The sequence below is a fragment of the Venustampulla echinocandica genome (genome assembly GCF_003357145.1).
Source record: "Venustampulla echinocandica strain BP 5553 chromosome Unknown scaffold_3, whole genome shotgun sequence".
NCBI classification, from domain to species: Eukaryota; Fungi; Ascomycota; class Leotiomycetes; order Helotiales; family Pleuroascaceae; genus Venustampulla; species Venustampulla echinocandica.
This window is the reverse complement of record NW_022474208.1, coordinates 1,325,591-1,346,542: the sequence shown is the minus strand read 5'-3', so window position 1 is coordinate 1,346,542 and position 20,952 is coordinate 1,325,591. Positions and strand designations below refer to the sequence as shown.

Genomic DNA, 20,952 nt, shown 5'->3' with positions numbered 1-20,952 from the left:
CTCGACCCCAGGAAAATGCAAAGCCCACCCCACTCCATGCTATGCTCATAATACAAAAAAGGAAAACAAAAAAGGAAAATGACGCCAGTCATCGCTGTGCAATTGAATCTTTTTTGCCAGCCTACCCTCCCAAATGAAATATCTAGAAATCCCAGACTTGTATGTATCGCTTAATGAAACCTTTCCTTTTCCTGGACCTGTAAAACCTCTAACATGCACCATAACTATCTCATAGAAGTAACACCATTTATGCTTATGGACATGATCTCGTTACTTAAAGAGCGTGACCGTAACCTCCTTGATTACCGCGACCTTGACCACCCTGCTGCTGTTGCGGGAAGTATTGCTGTCGCGGCGGATATTGAGTGGGCGACTGCCTTCCCTGCTCGGGGTTCGCATATCCGGGCGACGGATTGGACCAACCTCCACCTTGAGCAAAAACATTTGCTGCGGGGGAAACCCACGCTTGCTGATTTTGAGCTTGCATGGGATATTGAGATTGCGGGTATTGAGATTGAGGGTATTGAGATTGCGGGTATTGAGATTGTGGGTATTGAGATTGTGCATACTGGGCCATGTTGTATTGTGATTGAGAGCCGCGGTGTCCGCCTTGCATCTGCTCGGGATACTGCTGGTGCATGGCTTGTTGTTGCCGCTGCGTAATTGCGTGCTGTACCGCTTGGCTGTTAATGCCTTGCTTGACTTGCTGTTTCTCATGTTCTCGTGCTTCGATAGCGCCAACCAGGCCACCGCCTGATCGATTGCTATTTTGAGCCATGCTGATCAGAGGCTGGCCAGTCAGCCGGGCTACATGCTCCTGCTCCCGTGCAGATAATTTCGATGTAATATCCCCAGTTCCTGCGGGACTTAGAGTTGCGGATGCGCCTCTGGAGCCAGGGCGTTGCAGGAGGTCCGTAGAGCTGTTGCGAGAATGACCTAGTACTGCCAAAGCGCCTCTGGAGCTGGGACGCTGGAGAAGCTCAGATGAGTTATTGCGAGAATGATCTAGGGCTGCTGAAGGGCCTCTCGAGCCGGGACGCTGCAGAAGGTCTACCGAGTTACCGCGAGAATGAAGCTGCTGGATATAATCGCTTGAACGATTGCGGTCGAGAGGAGGCGTGGGCGTCTCACGGCCAAGGGTATTACCAGACGGCTGCCTTTGATGGGCATATAATGGTATCGCAGCGGCTGCACGTTGTTGGACAAATTGTTCGGCAGTCATAGTTTGTTGGCTGGGGGAGGGGTTTCCACCAACAGCCAGACCTGGCTGCCATGCCAAAGTCCTGCTATCTGTTCGGTAGTGGGAATTCTCGGGTGTGATGGCCTTGCGGTTTGGAGACTTGGAGCGGCTAGCGTCATCAGGTCTGGCTGGGTAGTTATTCATGGCAGGACCAGGGCTTTGCTTTCGCGGCATTGGAAGCCGATCCGAAGCATAATTCAGAGTCGGGCCGAAGTCAATATGAATGGAGGAGCGTATATCTTGTGTAGGATTATTTGATTGCTCAACACCAACAGTTTTTTTGACACCAGCTCGTGGTCTTTCAACTGACTTCTGCGTATCAATTGATCGTCTCGTGCTAGCATAGTCTGGAGAGGTGGTGGACGCATTATCTTCGTAGACACTGTCGGAAGCACTGAGTTGTCGATTGTATTGTGAATCTGATTGCAAACTACCTTTCGGACCATTACTGCGTCCAATCATATCAAATGCTACCTGATCAATAATATGAGGCGCTAAGCTGTCAGCACTGGATGGCGTCTCCGCTGTTGGAGTTTGCGTGAAGGCGGGATTTTTGGGGAGAGGTTTTCGAGTAACGCTTGGACCGGTTCGGAGCTGTGGTGGTTGTTGCGGAGGCTGCTGTGAGCGACCGCTTGAGGTTAAATCTGTTGATTGCGGAGGGATATGACTATTCTTCGACTGGAAATTCTGGCTGTTCGGGTTTGACGAGGTAACACTTTGCGATTCATACATACCAGTATTACTTTGGGGATTTAACGAGTATTGGGGAGGAGGTTGAGAGGGATTCGATCGAGCATCGGGGACTGGTGGCCGCTGAGAAGAAGAGCCTTCAAATGAAAAACGCGAATCTGATGTTGCTACCAAGCCTTCATGGAGACCGTATTGGTTAGCAGGATGTTCAATTGCGTTGATATTTGATGGTACCCCCATCTGGCTCCTGACCTCCGGGTGTTGACCCATGTTCTGGCGTCTTTGATCTTCACTTATCCTGTGACTCTCCGCATTTGCATGATATGCTGCAGCAACTCCTCCCGCACCGGCCATTTGGGACAGAGTCGCGTTAGACATGCGACTGTTGGCCCTCCGAAGCTCTGGTGAGTGATATGGGTTGCCTAATGGTCGAGCCCCAGGGGGGTGTGAAAATGCTGGTGGAGCGGAAACTGGTGCTGGAGAACTGGTGTCTTGTAGTTCTTGAAGTTCCCGGACTGGGGTTCCTCGGCCAACGTGCTCATCCTCGGAGCTCACACGGTCAGGTGTCGCGACAATATCAGTCATATGCCGCAAGTTTGAGCCCTCACGTCCCACGGCTACACCAATGCTGTGTGGTGGAGGAGTGGGAGCTTGTTCATAAGCACTGTCATAACGAGGAGCAGGGACGTCAGTCTGGTAACGATCCATGCCATGGGTATCAGATACCGACCGGTTATGAGGCGACGATGACTGGCCAGAAGCTGCAAAACCACTCGAAGGGGGCGCAGAATCTGTCCGCGGTATCCCACCAGTGACACCATCTGCAGGAGGGCCTTGGGCCCATGTAGATGACGGCGTAGACTTGGCCGACGCACCATCATCAAACTGTACACGGCTCTGAGATGGGCCGAAGCTAGCGCGAGTACTCCTACGACTGCTGTATCGGCTGCCCTTACCACTCCCATTCTCGATAGTGGTCATACGTCTTTGTGTAAGCTCCTTCAATTTCCGTCTCCATTCGGCTTCCTTCCAGTTACCACTCCCTTGTTCTACAATAAGACCTGTCACGTCTAATATTTCTAGATAGCCATATCGACGATGTTTCGGCATTGCAAACATCAGACTTCGGGGATCCAAGGTGTCCGCAATCAGTCGAGCGGGACGTCCGTATAGGGCAAAAGTATCGAAGGCTGGAAAGAGCCAACGAAGCATTATTTCAAAACCAGTGACCGCAGGGTGAACTTCTGGCATTACGAAGACAAAGCCTTCAGTGGTGGAGGGCGGATTCGAGTGGATTGTTATGTTTCCCTCCACTTTGACAAGAGTTGAGGCATCGATGAGGGGTTTCGATTGTGGGTAGATAGCAAAAGCCGAATATGCGTCGGTAATTGTAGCGATTGGCATGGTTTTCTTAGTTTTCTTGGTGTCATAAAACTTGATGTCTCCTTTCAACACCGGAAGCCGCGACCGATCATACACGGATTTCTTCTTGTTGGCCAGTTTGTGTAGCTTTTGAACCTCCTTTTCATCCGGCGGTGTAATGACACACCAACATCTTCTCCATGGCGTTCCGGCACCGAAGCGTACTCGTGCCCAATCCTCATGCTTGAACTTGGCACGTTCCAATACTACGCCGATGCTATTCAAGGTCTTGCCTTTCCCGGCAATCAGAGCCCCGGTATAAGCCTCCTGCAAAGTGGCATGCTCGAACATCGCGAGCCTAATACCGGCAGTCCACTGGACCAGGGAGTGGTGCGAGTTGAAGTGCAAAAGATAACGATTCCTGCCTGCGGTGGATATGCTAAGGACATTTTGCAATGGGGGCTCGTTGTCGGATCGTGTGGGTAGAGACTCGATCTAAATCTGTTAAATGATATTTGGGAACTATAGATTGGAGTAACTCATACCATTTTTATCGATGCATCTGTTAGATTGATGAATTTGGGCAGAACCTCCCCTTCTTGGCCAGCTACATCTAACTCGGAGGCATCCCACAAAGAAAGAACCGTGCCAACCAGCTGGGCAAAACATTCTGTCCAGGTGCGATCGGCATTGGGTCTCCCCTCTATTCGGCATTAGAACGGACCAAACGGGGATAATAGGAACACCTACGTGTGTTTTGGTCATCCAACTTTAGGAAGTACCCCTCCTGATAAAGCTTATTGGCATGGCTATTCAAAAATGTAAAGATGGGTTGTAGCTCAGGAGGAGTGTCTTGTGATACGTCCATCAAAGGGGGCTGATATGTCTGGACCATGGACATAGGTCTCGAGGTTGGGCGCTCTCGCTGGGTTCTCGGCTGAGGGGAATTCCCGTCGGTATTGTGAGGGTGTGTGCCCGGGCCGGCTGGCGATGATGCTATATCCATTTGGCGATCCTGTCTTACCTGGCTATTTTTGAAAGTCTCATGCCTAGGCGGTGCCGGTGCAGATGGACTGCTGTGTGAGTCTCGATTTGATAAATTGTTCATGAACGAGAGGACTGAGGTCGGTCGTGGTAAGCATAGGTACTCCATATTTCATTCTCCAATCTGTCCTTGCTCGACTGCACTCACCTCGATTGCGGGTCCCCATCTTGGGCGATTTTTGGGATTTCTATTCTAATAGCAAGCGGTATGATCTATTGGGAGGCTGGAACGAAACGTCCGCGGCGGTCCGGAATGGAACTGAGACTGAGTCGAGGAATGGGGGAACCGGCGACGGGGACGGCGAGACAATTGGGACGCTATGATATCGACGAACGCATCCGAAGCTGTCAGGAATCGCCGACCGGAGAAAGACAAGCGGGTTATATAAACGACGAAGGTTTATCGGGAGCACGAGACAGCAAGACGGTGCTGGATAGCAGCAGGACGATGGGTTCTTTAGTGTTGTCGAGGGCGTGGAATAGCCCATAAATTAAAACCTTGAGGGATCTCACCCCACACGTCACTGGCACGGCGACTTCGTACTTCAGCAGTGCTACAGGGTCGGGAAACCTGGTGCGCGCGCGTAATCGGCCGCAGCCACTGCCGGTCAGGTCTTGTCGTGTCTTTGAGTCTGCACGCTAGGCTGGGTTGCTGGAGCTGGGCTGGGCTGGGCTACGCTGGGCGGGCAGCGAAAGGAGCAATGATTTGAGTTGTGTTTAGCTGTGTCTCTGGCTGGAATTTGGGAGATCTGGAAGATGGGAGAAGCCAGGAAGACAGAAAAAGAGAACAGACGAGCGAGCTGTGGTTTTGGTTTCTGCTTCTCCAGGGTCCTGCGACCAGCAACCGGGAGCGTCGGTCTGTGACTTCAGAATCTTTAGGTACCAAGCTTATTCAGACACACTGGCACTGGCAGTGGCACCCTCGCACCCTTTACCAGACCTTGCACACCTCCGTGCTACAGTATCTACAAGCACCAGAAGAGAGACAAGCCAAACACCCAGGCGCATACTCCATACTGTATTGGTACACATTCTCCGTTCTCCGAGACTTCTCCATCCCAAGACCCCAAGACTCCAAGACCGGCCAGGTCAGGACGACCAGGGCCACGCGAGCATCAACCGTGCATCCAGGGCCATTCAATTGTCGTATTCCAAGAAGCCCGGATTATTCACGCTTGCTCACCGGCTCCCCGCTGCTTGGCTGACCGTGGCTCATGAGCTGTTACGCGTCACAAGTCTCTGATTGAGAATTCGCAGAGGTCGTTGTGAAACGTGCTGGCTAGCTATGGCGATGGATGTGGGTGTGGGTATGGGTATAGATGCTGGACTACTGTGCTCTGTATGGTCATGATTAGAGCATCAGCATCGCCGTAGAGAGCAACGCCGCTTACTACAGCTCCGTATACTAGCCCATAGCGAGGATGGGCATAGGAGGGACACTCCATAACTGGATATTAGTGCCTCGTATCGGTTTATTACGGACTATTAAAGTTCTTACTAGCTGCGTTTGCTGCAACGTGCTCCAATTCCGACAGCGACAAGAAAGCAAAGCCACTGTACACTCTCCAAGCTGGGAATAATAACCGTGTCCTTATGGTTAAATCAGCCGTACGAAGTAGCTGTTACATTATTGACCTACCTACTTACTAGCACATCCTCCGTACTTCGTACCTAGGGGATAATAATCCTTCTCGTGTGTCGTCCGTACTCGGTACACCGTGGAGTTCATCACCATCTGCCATCTGCAACGGGTGCTATTCTTGGGAACGCTGGCCCAGTGGCGGCCCAGCCAGCAAGCCAGCCAGCCTAACGAGCCGCCTCTTTCAATTTCTCACATTCGATAATAATGCCGCCTTATCCTCGTCCTCCTTAGATTCCATATTCATATTCATCATAATGCAATCAGAGTGCCCAGTGCAGCCGTTCTACTAGGGTGGTTGGAGTCGCCCAGGCTCGATAATAAAGTTGAAAAGGATAGGTACGGCGAGAGTGTGGACGCCGCTGGTAGAAGCGTCACCGGCTCACAGGGACGACCATCCATACTGTGCTCCAGTTGTTTCGGAGCCCCGTTGGAACTTGCGACTCGGGCGTACTCGTACTGTACCAACAATGATATTCCCCGTGATGCCATGCCATGTGGTGCTTGCTGGGCAATGCAGTGTGATTCGGGCCCCGAGATCGCTACAATAATCACGTCAAAATCATGGACATGGACATCAACAAGGCATCGTTCCTTTCGGTCCCGGATCTATCCTAGCGACTTGACAAAGCCTTATCGCAACACAACGGACCTTTGCGAATCTCCCAACTTGCTCTTCTTCTTCCACGTGGGTCCTTTGTCACTCGCGCAATCACGTGTGATCGACAATCCACAGGCATCTTTAACCTTATCTCCAAGGTTGTTCCCGTTGCGATCGTGGCGACTTCTAGGGAGACACAAACAAACCCCAGCGTGACAGAAATCGGAAAAGGTCCTCCTGGATACCAAGACCGGTTCACGACGCTGGGATGAGCAGATTGCTCCTTCAAACCCAAGCTGTGCGAGCCATTACACCTCAAGCCCGCCGTTATCTTGCTACCCGTACGCCAGAATGCCGACCTAACTTGGGGCCAGCCTCGGCAGCAACAGAGGCTGAATCAGAAACGCCTGTTCGACAACGAGAGCCTCTACCTTTTCGATTTGAGACGGGCCTCTCCTTATATGCGAAGAGGGCACCGAGACCTTTCCCTCCGCCATTTCTATCCCCGCCGTCAGGCTCGTTTTCAGACCCCCTCAGCACGCATCACCGAAGCCGAGACAGACGCGCCTTCGTCAACGGGGAGCTGATTCGAGGGTACACAAATGGAGACGACGCGGTATATTTCAGCGACGATTTTATCGGGGCGACTGATGGCGTTGGCGCGTGGTCGACGAGACCGGGAGGACATGCTGGGTTCGCCTAGTCGAGCATACTTATTAGAGTTCTGCTAAGATTGCATAGGCTTTGGTCTAGGTTAATACTACATTTCTGGGCTCTCGAAACAGAGCTGGACGCAGCCCGACCTCGCCCTCCTGGACAAAAATACCAGCCGACCCCTATCGAATATCTACAGAAGGCCTACGAACAGACAATAGAAGCTACTTCGAAGCCAAACCAATGGCAAGGGACGACCACCGCGGCAGGGGCACAGTTGCATTTCCAAAAGTCGAGTGAAGACCCAAATTCCCCCGCTTCCCCTCTATTATATGTCACGAATCTCGGCGACTCCCAGGTTCTCGTCCTCAGACCTCGAGATTCCGAGCTCGTATACAAAACTACCGAACAATGGCATTGGTTCGATTGTCCCTGGCAACTGGGCACGAATAGTCCGGATACTCCCGCCGGAAACGCTGTTATGGACGAAGTTGCGATTCAAGAGAATGATGTGGTACTAGCTATGTCAGATGGTGTTATAGATAACCTGTGGGAGCATGAAATTATCACCAATGTTGTCAACAGTATACGCAAGTGGGAACAGGGTGAGGGTGGAAAGAGCACCGGAGACCGAAGTGGTGGTGCTAGCGGTGGCATGCAGTTTGTTGCTGAAGAGCTGATGAAGGCTGCAAAGGTCATTGCTACGGATCCATTTGCGGAGAGCCCGTTTATGGAGCGTGCTGTGGAAGAAGGTCTAGCCATGGAAGGAGGTACGGCATCCTCATTGAAGTACATATAACCCCAGCTAATAATTTTAGGCAAGCTTGACGACATTAGCGTGGTAGCTGCTATCTGCCTTCGCAATGGGGGATGAAATAGCATGAACGACGACGACGTTAGATTCGAAGACTCAATATCTCTGGACGGGTCCCTCTGAACGCTCCCGATACCCTATTCCTGCTTAGGCCCGCTCGCACCAGCAATAATAAAGGCAATCTAGATGGAGTGGCCCTTAATGAAATGCCCAATCAAACATAGAAGCTCAAGCGCTTGATGCAATATCGCCGACGAACCCCACGCCACCTCCTAGCCACAAGGTCGAAATTTCGACCACCCTATGCACGCCGCTTGGAATAGTAGACGGCTGGGATGATTTGGGAGAATTAATAACTAATAGAGGCTTGCTGGTATGAGCAGACGATAATCACACACCATTATGAGCACTTGGCTTATTAATATGTATGATACGGGAAGGGTTGAACTCGGTACTTATTGGTGGTAGGCAAACGATAGGTAGCCTTAGAATAATCCTAATAGTTGCTGCGGCATATGCTGTGCTTTTATTCGTTATTCTTCCAAACATCCCCATCGAGATTGTTTTCCAACTTCTAAGATCAAAATCCTCAAGGGTTCCCTAGGATATGTACCTATTCCTATTCCTATCCTCACTTGTAGGATTCACCTTAAGTCCGAAAGCCCAACTTTCTCGGATCCCTGTAGGCTGATAAGCTCGATAAGGAAGCTTGGATTTTAAGCGCAAAATAAAAGTTTCATCCGAGCAACACGAATAAACAGCGATCATTTCACAACCGCCTCGGATACGTTAGCTACCAGCACACACATACTGCGTGGTTAAGAGGTTAAGTCAAGATGAGGGGGAAACGGTCAAAGCAGTATCGCAAGCTCATGGAGCAATATGGGATGAGCTTCGGGTTCCGCGAGCCATATCAAGTCCTAGGTGCACCCCTCCTCGCGATAGCATTTTTCAAGTCAATTGCTAACAGTTTGATGCGATAGTCGATTCGGAGATTATCAAAGATGCAGATAAGTTTAAAATGGACCTCGTTGGGGGGTTGGAGCGGACGCTTCATGGTCAAGTCAAACCAAGTATGTATATAGCAGAGATCTCTATCTACAATTTTGTCTGACTAGCGATAGTGATAACACAATGCTCCATGCGCCACCTCTATGCCGCGGCCTCTGAGCCAGGCGTTTCCTATCTCATCGACAAAGCCAAAACTTACGAGCGTCGTCGCTGCGATCATCGTCCGGAGGACTTCCCGGAACCGCTCAGCAACAAGGAGTGTCTCGCCTCAGTGGTAGATCCCAAGGGCAACAAGACAAATAAACATTGCTACGTAATCGCAAGTCAGGATCTGGAACTCCGGAAACATATGCGGGGAGTGATGGGTGTGCCGTTGGTCTATATCAATAGAAGCGTGATGATAATGGAGCCGATGGCGAGCGCGACGGCCCAGAATAGGGCGAGGGAGGAACGCGGCAAGTTCAGGGCTGGCTTGAAGAGGGGGAGTGGGAGTTTGAAGCGGAAGAGGGATGATGAGGAAGGGGAGAAGGATGGGGAGGAGGCGGGAGACGACGATGCTGCGCCTAAGAAAAAGTGGAAGGCCAAAGGACCTAAACAACCTAATCCGTTGGCCGTGAAGAAGGCGAAGAAGAAGCCAGAAGATGGGACATCTGCTGCTGCTGCTGGGAAGGAGAGTAAGAAAGGCCCAGCGACTGAAGGGTCCGGTCTGGATGCTTCGGAACCGGGCACGAAGCGGAAACGAAGACGGAAACATAGTAAGCCGGTTGGGGAAACTGAAAGTGTGGCAGCAGTGCCAGTGGCAGTGGCAGTCGACGATGAATGATTTATTACATTGGCCGGCGTTTTGAGGAGTTTCCTACATTTTGAGTTTCTCTTATTCACTCTTCTTGGAAGGGAAATAAAATACCCGATTCAAAAAGTTATGAGATGCTTGGCTGCGTGATATTTAATATTCTGGTACCTATAGCCGTTGGATACAGTAAGCTTGGGGTCTACTTCGTATAGCACAGTTGTCTTTGCAAAATTAGATACAGGTGAGCATCACGTGCTAAACCAGTTATCTGCTTCACCTATTCTTTACAATCGTAGGTCAATGTAATGTTGTTGTTAAACAAAGCATCTACAGAGCATGTACTCATGTACTTTAGCATTTGGCGTCCCAGACCCACGCCACACGCCGTTTCGAATTCCCCACAAAAACGTCTAGTTGCATCATCCCTGTTCGTCACGCAAGTGTGCGCAGCACCAGCACAATCTTAAGATCGTAAGCTCCAAATAATACCGCCTACGACAGGATGCTTGCAGCCTTGAACGAGCAAAACTCCACGTCTTGTTCCAAGGAGCCTGATGAGCACCTGTCCTTGAAGGCATTCTTTTCTATTTCCCGTGGAAATCACTAAGTACAAAGGAGGTTTGGGCGGCGCACGCCGGATCGCAGGTGGACGATCAACATGCCGGCGAGCGACGACACGACGACTACCAGCACGGAAAAGCCTGCCGAAGCTAGGAAGAATATTGATGATGGGGCAGGTGATTCCACCAAGGGCGTTGAAACGGCAGAGGTAGATGATTTCGGATTGCCTCTTAAAAAGCGGAATGTGCCCGAACAGGTAAAGCAAGATGTGGAGGCTACCAGCGCAAATAAGGAGGCAACCAAACTGGAGGGAGCAGAGACCAATGGGTATAATGGGGGTACGAGCTCTGAATCTTTAGGAAGTTCTTCTCGAGGTTCAGGGTCAAAATCAGAGGCAACACCAGCAGACGATGAGAGCGAAGACGACGACTTCAAAGATGCCCCTTCAACACCAAACCACGAACCACAAACTCCTCCAGAGCCTGCATCACAACCCACGACTAATCCCGACAAGCCTGCGGAAACCCCCCAACCAGTCGAATCTGTTCCGGCTGCACCTCAATTAGCCATAAAAGAACCCGAACCCGCCAACGATAAAAATACCAAGGAGCCAACGGCGGCCACAACTGCAGAACCGAAAGATGCACGTCTACAGAAGCTAGGGGCCAAGGAAGATACTGATGGAAGGAAACGCTCATCGTCACAAACTCAAAGCGGGCATACTCGACAAGCAAGCTCGGTGGGACAAGGAGTGTCAGAATGGTCACATCAGCAACTAGCTCCAAGGGAAGAGAAAGTCCCGGAGCCCGAAGAAGACGAATGGCAGACTATGCCCGCATTCGCGCCCTACGATATATACGATGATGATAACAAGCTTATTGCGCGGGAGGCACATGAGTCTGATGACGAAAAGGATGTCTACGCAGGCCTTGGAGGTGCTGGAAGGGGGTATACTAGGGTCCAACTGGACGAGGATGCACAATCCGCTACAAGTCTAGATGAAAACACCCAATATCTGTTCAAGGACATTAATGGGGGCACTGGTGCTGGGGAAATGGAGGACGACGAGCAACGAGATGCTGTTTCGCAAATGCAGGCCACGAAAGACCTGTTAACAGAGGGCCAAAGGATTGCCTATGTTGGCATGACTCGATTGATTCTATCGAAAATGGTCAGTGACGTAGAGGCTCTGGTCGTCAAGGGGGTTAAGAAGGAGATTCCGATGTCTGTTGAAGCCATCCGGATGTGGAGTCAGAAGATGATGGTCCGGCTATACGCCCACATGGATATCAGCGCGGCGGAGCAGATAATGATTGAACAACTCTCTGATCATGGGGTTGTGCCGTCGGATCTCACTCCTACGCTGATGCAAAATGCCCGAGTTAAGAACCCTATGGCCGACAAAGACTCACCTACAGCAAGTCTTTCTTCTCCGCGACCTGATTCAACAGCGTCGTTGGACACAAGCCCTAGGCCTTCAATTTCATCCAAACCATTTACGTCTTCCCCAGATCTACGGCAGACATCTTCATTCCCAGACGAAGAAGAATGCGCCTCGGCACCACCTCCCTATCAAGAGCACGAGGGCGATGATCTTCCCGAAGTCCGGACGCCTTCACAACTCCCGAATACTACAAATATTGACATTGATCTCCGGTGGACGGTCCTCTGCGATTTATTCCTCACGCTTATTGCCGATTCCATCTATGATGCTCGATCTAGAGTTCTGCTTGAGAAGGTAGGAGAGAACATGGATGTCTCTTGGCTCGAAATATGCCGATTTGAGAAGCGAGTAACCGATGCACTAGAGATGCAACAAGCAGCAGAAAAGGAAAACTGGAACGAAGACGAACATAAGGAGAACCGGCGGAAACTGGCGCTGAAGAAACGTTACATGATGATGGGTCTTGCTACTGTTGGTGGCAGTCTTGTCATTGGACTCTCAGCTGGTTTGCTTGCCCCCGTCATTGGCGCTGGACTCGCTGCAGGCTTTACCACGATCGGCGTGGCAGGTACCAGTGGGTTCCTTGCCGGTGCTGGAGGTGCTGCAATTATTACTTCGAGTGCTGCTGCTTCAGGTGGAATCATTGCTGTCAAGGCTGCGAACCGAAGGACCGGTGCTGTCAAAACATTTGAGTACAGGCCACTACATAATAATAAACGAGTCAACCTAATCGTCACGGTATCGGGGTGGATGGCGGGAAAAGTCGACGATGTCCGTTTACCGTATAGCACGATTGATCCGATTATGGGTGATATCTACTCCGTGCTTTGGGAACCTGAGATGCTCACGAGTATGGGAGACACTATTAATATTTTAGCTACGGAGGTAAATAAGTTCTGTTTATAATGTATGGCTCTTGTGCTAATATTGTCCAGGCTTTGACACAAGGTCTTCAACAAATCCTCGGCAGTACGATTCTAATTAGTTTAATGGCCGCTATGCAACTGCCTATTGTTTTGACGAAGCTCGCATACCTCATCGATAACCCCTGGACGGTGTCTCTCGATCGAGCCAATGCCGCAGGATTAATTCTGGCAGATTCCCTCATTGATCGTAACCTGGGCACGCGCCCCATTACGTTCGTGGGATATTCTCTTGGATCAAGAGTTATCTTCTCCTGCTTAAAGGAGCTTTCTAAGAGAGGGGCTTATGGGCTTGTGCAGAATGTTTTTCTGTTCGGCTCGCCGATTGTGGCCAAGAAAGATGAATATTTGAAGGCTAGGTCTGTCGTTGCTGGTCGGTTTGTCAACGGATTTGCAAAGAACGACTGGATTCTGGGGTACTTGTTCCGCTTGACAAGTGGCGGCGTTAGTCGCGTTGCGGGGCTTGCACCCGTAGAGGGTATTCCAGGGCTGGAAAACCTCGATGTTACGGAACTTGTACCAGGACACATGTCGTATCGAACAGCAATGCCAAAACTTCTCCGACAAGTAGGTTGGCAGGTGGAAAGTGACGAGTTCACAGAGATCGAGGATCCCGATCCGGAAAATCATTCGCAGCGTCAGCGAGAGTTGATTAATGAGATCGAAGAGGCGCGGAAGGAGTTCGATAAGAAGGAAAAGGAATCAAAGGGAAAATTTGCGTTCTTTACCCGCAAGAAGAAAAATGTCGTTGAGAGGAAAGAGTGGGAAACCTACGATGACTTTAAAAATAATCCGGAGCACCAGTCGAACACTGAAGATTCGCTTGGCAACAACCACGGCGTTCTCTTCGACATTGATGCTATCCGCGCCGAGCTGGCAAGTGAGCAGATGGAGGTGAAAGAGCTAAAGTCGACTCTACCTCCGATGAAACTTGATCTCGCCTCTCCCACGTTGACGAATCCTCGAGACTCGTTACGGGAAACGAAGAGCGCCGATGCATCAACGATGCTTCGAACAAGCGATTTCAAGTCGTCGCCATCTCCGTCGCCGCGAATGTCGAGTAGCAATGATCTGCCTATTAGGAATCTCGACCTAGATCCACCTCGTCCCGCCGCTCGTCATGGCTTCGGAGACGACGAAATCCAGATGACGTTCGACGAGCCCGCCTACCATCCTCGCACGCCACTCTCTGCTACGCCTTCTTTTAATACCCTTCATTCCCACCCAACGCCGCTCTCCGCTACGCCTTCTTTCAACAACCTTCATTCCCATCCATCTCCTAGTATAGCAAAGGGAACCATAGCGGCAGAGCGACCGGAGTTGAAGACCAGTAGTACAATGCCGGCAACACTCCCGTCGTTACCCGTGGATCACAATGCGTGGGCGGACGACGATGATGAATTTGGAGCAGAGAAAGAAATCCAGATGACTTTCGCATAGACAGAATGCAAGGGAATAAGACCACGGATATAATTAATACCATACACATGTTATCATTGCCCGGGAATGGGCCCCTTTCGGGTAGTGGGAAGCGGCGTTCAAAGCGAGGCGAATAATGGGGGGTTTGGATGCATTGGTGGAATACCACAGAAGAACTGGGGGTGTTGACATAGGAAGGAGACATGAGGCACATCGTCTTTATAAGAAACAATTCGTGTAATTATAATAAGTCGCGTGTTTATTAACATCCCTAGTATTATTGCATCGTACCGATTTTCCCCAGACCCACCGTGCCTAAATGTGAGAGTTTATACGTTGGTTCTATATACAAGACTTATATATCGTCTTTGATGTTACCTCAGGGCCAACGAAGACTCTGACCCACTAACCGGTATCGCCTCCCTCATTCTCACCTCACTCCACCTCTTTTCAGACCTAACTTCTAGGGCTAGTCGTTACACCCTCAATTAATGACACAGCAAGCCCTTGAGCAATCAAACCTTCGCTGCTGTTTTTTTACAAGCTGCGTATTCTGCCTCTTCTAACCTCGGTGTTTACGTGTGCTCTACCACTTCTTCCTCTCTTGGTCGTTCGAGCCTAAACTTGCTTGTGCTCAGTCCTACCGCCGTCATGTCGCTCAGTTCCAGCACGATGTTGCGCCTTTCTGATACTTTTGTTATTAGCTGTGGTACAATCACTCTGGATCCTGTTGAAGCAAAGATGCTTCTTATTCGCTGGAAGAAAAATGGAGAGGTTTTCCTACCCAAAGGACGCAAGAACATTGGCGAGACCTTAGAGAATGCCGCAATACGAGAGACCTACGAAGAAACAGGTTTCCGAGTAACTCTCCTCCCGTTGCGGATTCCCACACTCGCAACTCCAGTGGCGGCTGCTAACCTGGACGGTGAGCTAACCACGGAGCCTGTTGCTGTTAGCCAGCGTCTCACGGACGACGAGACACTCAAGCTCATTTTTTTGGTTTTCCGCGAAGGGAGACTCTACCGCTACGCCTGATGCAGGAACACAGGAGGAGGGGGAGGACTTTGACCCAGTCTGGGCAGATCTCGAAAATGCAGTTCAGACTCTGACTTTCGACGATGACAAGCAGATTGCACAAACAGTCGTTAAGCTGTATGTCCTCCTCTACTACTATAAAACTTATTTTGTCCTTTGTTCATACTGACTTAAAACATATAGATTCCGAGCCAGCTCTATAGTCGAGAGTCAGGACAGTTGACCACGCCAATAACACCTTGATCTGAGGGTATCTTATGAACTGGCCCTTGTTACCCGAAATATTGCCCTTAGTAGCATCAGTAAAACTTGGGAATATCGAGACCTGAGCACGTGCTTCTATATGTGCTAGCTCAGCCCTCAGGCACTGTAACCGCCAATAAATTACTGGTACAAATTGAAGCAACCGTTAGCAAAAGAGGGAACCTAAGAGTGGGTTGAAATCGCATTGCAAAGTTGCAAAATAATTCCGTGCAGCCGACTCCCGCACTCGGGAGGGATCTCGCGTCGCACTCGCCGAGATCGTGCGACGCCAGAAGCACTATCCGCACTGCTTGAAAGATTGAATCAACCTCCTTCTTCCTTATGTCACAACTTCTATACGTATCATTGAAATAGCAGCATATGAGATAATATGACTAGCATGCTAGGCAGTGAAATGTACAGTCCAAGTCCATCTCGTAGACCGAGCTGGGATGAAACGGATGTTTTGCGGTTCTTAAACGCCCTCGAAACACCTGAAAAAGTGATCAATTGGATACCACAAGCGGGTACTTCGTTCGAAGCACTCAGTAAAGTAAGTTCCCCTATATATAGATTATGCTAGGCTAATGCATCAAATCAGCCACCATTTTACCTCAGCAAACACGCAGCCTTGCGACCACTTCCCTCGTTACAATCGCCAGATTCATCACGGTAAATCTCCCGTTCCACCGTAGCTTTCGCACTATCTTACTTGCCTACGTCCATATGAATCATGCCCCGTGATTTTCGCAAATTTTTTGGGAGAAGACCCGACAAAAATGTCGCCAAGGCTGAAGCAACAGCAGCCAATTCCACCACAGATGCTCTCCCTGATGACAAGGCTTTTGGTTTGACAACCTTTGTCGAGGGCGTGAACCCGGTAGTTGAGTAAGTACTCTCAGCAGTCCTTACCTTCACAAGTCTTCCCTATTATTGTGGACTATAGCAAATCGTAGTGTCATGGTTCTAGTATCATTGCCATCCATGGTCTCAATGGCCACCGAGAGAAGGCCTGGACAGCGAAGAACAATGTCAACTGGCTACGTGATCCAAACATGCTGCCGGCCGCAATCCCAAATGCGAGGATAATGAGCTGGGGCTACGATGCCAACACACATAGTACGAATAAATTATCAGCGATGTACCTCTACGATCATGCGAACGATCTGGTTTCTGATCTCAGCCGCCATAGGCGCCTCGACAAAGTAGGCTAATATGTTCTCGATTCCTTAATTTCTCTTTAAGGGTCATCTAAACATTTTGCAGACAGATAATCGGCCGATCATTTTCATTGCTCACAGCCTCGGAGGAATTGTCCTGAAAAGTGTACAGTCGTCCCTCCTAAACCCGACTTATAAGTTATGGTCTAACAAGAGGGCTAGGCACTTATTCATTCCGACTCGGCACGATCCGGCCATCTTCATCATCACAGGTCGATAAAAACCTCTACATACGGCATCATGTTTATGGGAACTCCTCATCAAGGTGAAAGCGTGGCGTTGGGCAAAATACTGGTTGGGATTGCGTCGATATTTGTCAACACGAATGATCGCCTTTTGAATACCCTCGCGAAAGATTCGGAAGCTCTCCAGCAGCAGTTGGGTCAATACACCCCGATAAATGGTGACTTTGAGACCAAGTTCGCCTTCGAGACTAAAGCCACGCCCCTGTTCCTTGGGAGCTCGACCATTGTCGTTCCAAAGGCCTGTGCTGTTGTCCCAGGTCAGGTTAATGCTGAAGCAATTGCTATTATGGGTAACCACATTGACATGGTCAAGTTCTCCTCGAAGAACGAGGAATTTGAGACAGTTGCTGGCCATCTCAAGCTTATGGCTGAGGAAGCCCCGGCAAAGATACAAGCAAATTGGTTAACTGAGAGCGACGTGGCAGCTGGTAGGTCAAACTTCAGGCGGTCGCATATCATGACTATTTGCCAGTTTCAAAGCGAAACCACTCCGTATCGTGCAGCTTTCTGTAGCTTGAAATATAATCGAAAATTATTGGGCGACATGCATTGGCTAATACTTTGTGCTCTAGCCCGCGATAAGAAGCAGAAGTCAAATTTCGACGTTGCTTTTGACTTGACAAAGATTCCGAAAACAAGCGCTTTCATTGGACGCAAATCAGACCTAAACCTGATAAAAAAGCACTTGATGCCAGGTGAAACATCAGACCGCCGAAATATCTGCGTCCTCCATGGCTTAGGCGGTATAGGCAAAACGCAGCTGGCTATCGAATACGCGAGATTGCAGAAGGCTCTATACACCTCCTTCTTCTGGCTCGATGGGAATACGGAGGACTCTTTAATTCAGAGCCTTTTGATAATAATGCGACGCCTTCCGAAGGGCCAGATACGGGACGTTAAGATTGAAGATATTAAAGGATCGGATGAATCGAAAATGATAGCACAGGAGGTGCTGGAGTGGTTTGCTCTTGATGGAAATAACGGATGGCTTCTAATTTTTGATAATATCGATAAAACGTCTTACGAAGAAGAATCTTCTAGCCACGATTCCAACTCTTCATCCTACGACATCACGCAGTATTTCCCACCCGGCGACACTGGTTCCATCATCGTCACTACACGCCTTCAACGACTTGCATCCCTTGGAGAAAGTATCCATTTATGTAAGCTTAATACTTTGGATAGTCTTTTCATCCTTGAGAAGAATGCAAGGCGGGCTTTGAAGCGGTCCCCGTCAGCAGACGGATCCGAAATTGGCCACTGGGATCCAGGTCAGTCAAGTCAGCATGTACCAAGGCGGCCAACACGTCTTTTACATTAGTACCTCTACTTCCCAAGGCTAATATCATATTAGATGCAGTCTCACTCGTCGAACGTCTTGGATACCTTCCTCTCGCATTAGTATTTGCAGGCTCCTACATCTCCAAAGTGGATATTCCCAAGTATGTTAAATTATACGACAAGTCATGGGCACAGCTCCACAGTAAGATGATCCGTAGTGATTATCCGGAACGAACTATCATCACAACTTGGCAGATATCGTTCGACGAGATACAAGTCAGGAATAAAGAGGCTGCAAAACTGCTCCAACTCTGGGGTTACCTCGACCGTCAAGAACTTTGGTTCGAACTCGTACAGTGGCGAGATTTTGAGAGTGGAGCGCCTGACTGGCTTCAAAAGATTACGGTTAGCGAGGTCAGCTTTTTCGCAATGATCGATGCGCTTTTGGATTACTCGCTTATTGAGCGTAATGATAATTGCAATACCTTTTCAGTACATGCGGTAGTCCACGATTGGATCCAAGCATCAGTCAACCGAAAGGCAGATAAAGAGCTATTGCACACAGCAGTAACCACGATTGGACTAGCAGCTCGAGTTGTGAACATGAGAGATTCTGCAGCTCTCCAACGACGGATATTTCAACATGCCGTACACTGTTCACAGTACTGGGGTGCAGTCGACTTCGAACAATCTGTAGATACAATGTATCTATGGAGTCTTAATAGCATAGGCAACCTCTACCTAGAGCAGGGCAGGCTTGCTGAGGCGGAGCATATATACAAGTGGGCGCTAGAGGGCAGGGACGTGGCTCTTGGGCCAGAGCACCCGTCGACACTTGAGGTAGTTAATAACCTAGGTATCATCTACTCGCAGCAAGGCAGGCTCGACGATGCAGAGCAGATGTGTAAGCGGGCACTGATGGGTACGGAGGCGGCTCTTGGGCCAGACGACCTAGCGACGCTTAATGTAGTTAATAACCTAGGAAACATCTACTCGAAGCAGAGCAAGCTCGCCGAGGCGGAGCATATGTATAAGCGGGCGCTAGAGGGCAGGGACGTGGCTCTTGGGCCAGAGCACCCGTCGACGCTTGAGGTAGTTAATAACCTGGGTGCTGTCTACTCGCAGCAAGGGAGGTTCGCCGAAGCAGAGCAGATGTATAAGCGGGCGCTAGGGAGTAACTCAAAGGAGACGGCTCTTAGGCCAGAGCACCTGTCGACGCTTGAGGTAGTTAATAACCTAGGCAACCTCTACTTGGAGCAGGGCAGGCTTGCAGAGGCAGAGCATTTGTTTCAGCTGTCGCTAGAGGGCATAGAGGCAGCTCTTGGGCCAAAGCACCCGTCGACACTTCAAACGGTTAATAACCTAGGCATCCTCTACCAGAAGCAGAGTAGGTTCGCGGAGGCGGAGCCTATGTATAAACGAGCGTTAGAGGGTAGGCAAGCGGCTCTTAGGCCAGGGCACCCGTCGACGATTAACACAGCTCATAACCTAAGCATCCTCTACTTGCAGCAGGGCAGGCTTGCGGAGGCGGGGCAGATGTACAATCAGGCAGGCCCGGGAAGTATAACATAGAATAGTTTATTAAACAATTATATCAGCTGCCTGCATCTGTATAGGTATAAGGGTATAGCCGGTACTTATTTATTTGGCGCTAGTAAAGGGCAATTCTTTTTTTCAAGTTTTAATTATATAAGAACCGATGATTAAACCACTTAATTGGGTTAATAAAAACACTTTAACCGACTCTTTATTAGCGCTATCAAATACTCACTTGTCATACCTCCGTACTCGTACATACCCCAAGCACGGAACCTGAGAATTAATCATCAAAGTAGTCATTACGAGTAAGCTGTGATTCTCGCCTAGACCGAAATTGTCCGTAAGCTATGTGGCTTGGTCACCAGTTACTCCAAATCCCAAGTTTTCATCGCCTGCGGTAAATTCCCGGTGCTGAATTTCTCGATCGTGGTGCAGTGGCCGCTGAGTGTCGGCAGGAGTCGCGCCGGGTCTGTCCGGGATTAGGACGAGGCTGAAATGGAGGCTGAGTCTGAGCAGTACCTCCGTATTTCCGGTTGATATTAGTGTTGTATTTTACTGCTTGGACGCCTCCGTACGTCATATCATCAGCACCCCATCATGTTTACCAAGAGTGCAAGATGCATCGTACGAGGGACGTTGGTAGCTCAAGCACTAATGCATATCGATAGGTAAGCACTTCACGCTTCCTACCGAAGAGCATCCGTATCGATACCGATCATGCCACCCCAGATTATTTTCCTAATTTTTCTACGCTATTGCTTTTGTACCGCCGCAGCCTCGTGTCGAAATATTCTGCTTTCGGGGTGTGGCGCGAGTGCTGGAATACCATTGGGCTAGACAGGGAGATTTCTCTGGCGGTCTATTTTCGAGACGTTGGCGTGTTTCCGTCCCTTACCTAATGCCTAGGAGATATTGGCCTACGCCGCTGCCCAGCCGTCTCACTCCCTATGATATAAAAGTCATTGTTCAGCCTCGAAGGAAATTTCTCTTTTGCCTTTGGAATCCAAAATAATTTAGTACCAATACAAATACAAACCATATTGTACTTGCTTCGGCTTACCTATTTTCTGGTCCACACTCAACTTGCACTCGCAATACACAACACATACACATACCCTTCAACCCCGACCAACATTCCAATCTACCATCCTGTACAAGTGAGGCCAAAGCTATCACTTGTCTTAGCAGTCAAGA

The 20,952-nt window shown here is 49.7% G+C and overlaps 6 protein-coding genes across 6 annotated transcripts; 5 read left to right on the top strand and 1 right to left on the bottom strand.

Annotated features, from left to right (window-relative positions):
- Positions 1–274: 274 nt before the first annotated feature.
- On the bottom strand, positions 275–4,503 carry BP5553_06058 (uncharacterized protein; the record flags this gene model as incomplete). The annotated part of the gene is made up of 4 exons (XM_032014681.1): positions 275–3,787; positions 3,838–3,995; positions 4,043–4,411; positions 4,485–4,503. 4 exons carry the CDS (start codon positions 4,501–4,503, stop codon positions 275–277), a joined length of 4,059 nt encoding a protein of 1,352 aa, XP_031869362.1.
- Positions 4,504–6,844: 2,341 nt separating this feature from the next.
- On the top strand, positions 6,845–8,104 carry BP5553_06057 (Uncharacterized protein; the record flags this gene model as incomplete). The annotated part of the gene is made up of 3 exons (XM_032014680.1): positions 6,845–7,269; positions 7,318–8,000; positions 8,049–8,104. The coding sequence occupies 3 exons, from the start codon at positions 6,845–6,847 to the stop codon at positions 8,102–8,104; spliced, it is 1,164 nt and encodes a 387-aa protein (XP_031869361.1).
- Positions 8,105–8,916: 812 nt separating this feature from the next.
- BP5553_06056 (putative rRNA-processing protein UTP23) lies at positions 8,917–9,878 on the top strand (the record flags this gene model as incomplete). The annotated part of the gene is made up of 3 exons (XM_032014679.1): positions 8,917–8,968; positions 9,028–9,117; positions 9,169–9,878. 3 exons carry the CDS (start codon positions 8,917–8,919, stop codon positions 9,876–9,878), a joined length of 852 nt encoding a protein of 283 aa, XP_031869360.1.
- A 628-nt stretch (positions 9,879–10,506) lies between these two features.
- On the top strand, positions 10,507–14,216 carry BP5553_06055 (uncharacterized protein; the record flags this gene model as incomplete). The annotated part of the gene is made up of 2 exons (XM_032014678.1): positions 10,507–12,738; positions 12,789–14,216. The coding sequence occupies 2 exons, from the start codon at positions 10,507–10,509 to the stop codon at positions 14,214–14,216; spliced, it is 3,660 nt and encodes a 1,219-aa protein (XP_031869359.1).
- Positions 14,217–14,846: 630 nt separating this feature from the next.
- BP5553_06054 (Uncharacterized protein) lies at positions 14,847–15,453 on the top strand (the record flags this gene model as incomplete). Its single annotated transcript, XM_032014677.1, has 3 exons — positions 14,847–15,146; positions 15,208–15,347; positions 15,414–15,453. The coding sequence occupies 3 exons, from the start codon at positions 14,847–14,849 to the stop codon at positions 15,451–15,453; spliced, it is 480 nt and encodes a 159-aa protein (XP_031869358.1).
- Positions 15,454–15,864: 411 nt separating this feature from the next.
- BP5553_06053 (Uncharacterized protein) lies at positions 15,865–19,791 on the top strand (the record flags this gene model as incomplete). The annotated part of the gene is made up of 7 exons (XM_032014676.1): positions 15,865–16,026; positions 16,075–16,145; positions 16,242–16,361; positions 16,444–16,678; positions 16,856–17,366; positions 17,511–18,209; positions 18,293–19,791. 7 exons carry the CDS (start codon positions 15,865–15,867, stop codon positions 19,789–19,791), a joined length of 3,297 nt encoding a protein of 1,098 aa, XP_031869357.1.
- Positions 19,792–20,952: the final 1,161 nt, after the last annotated feature.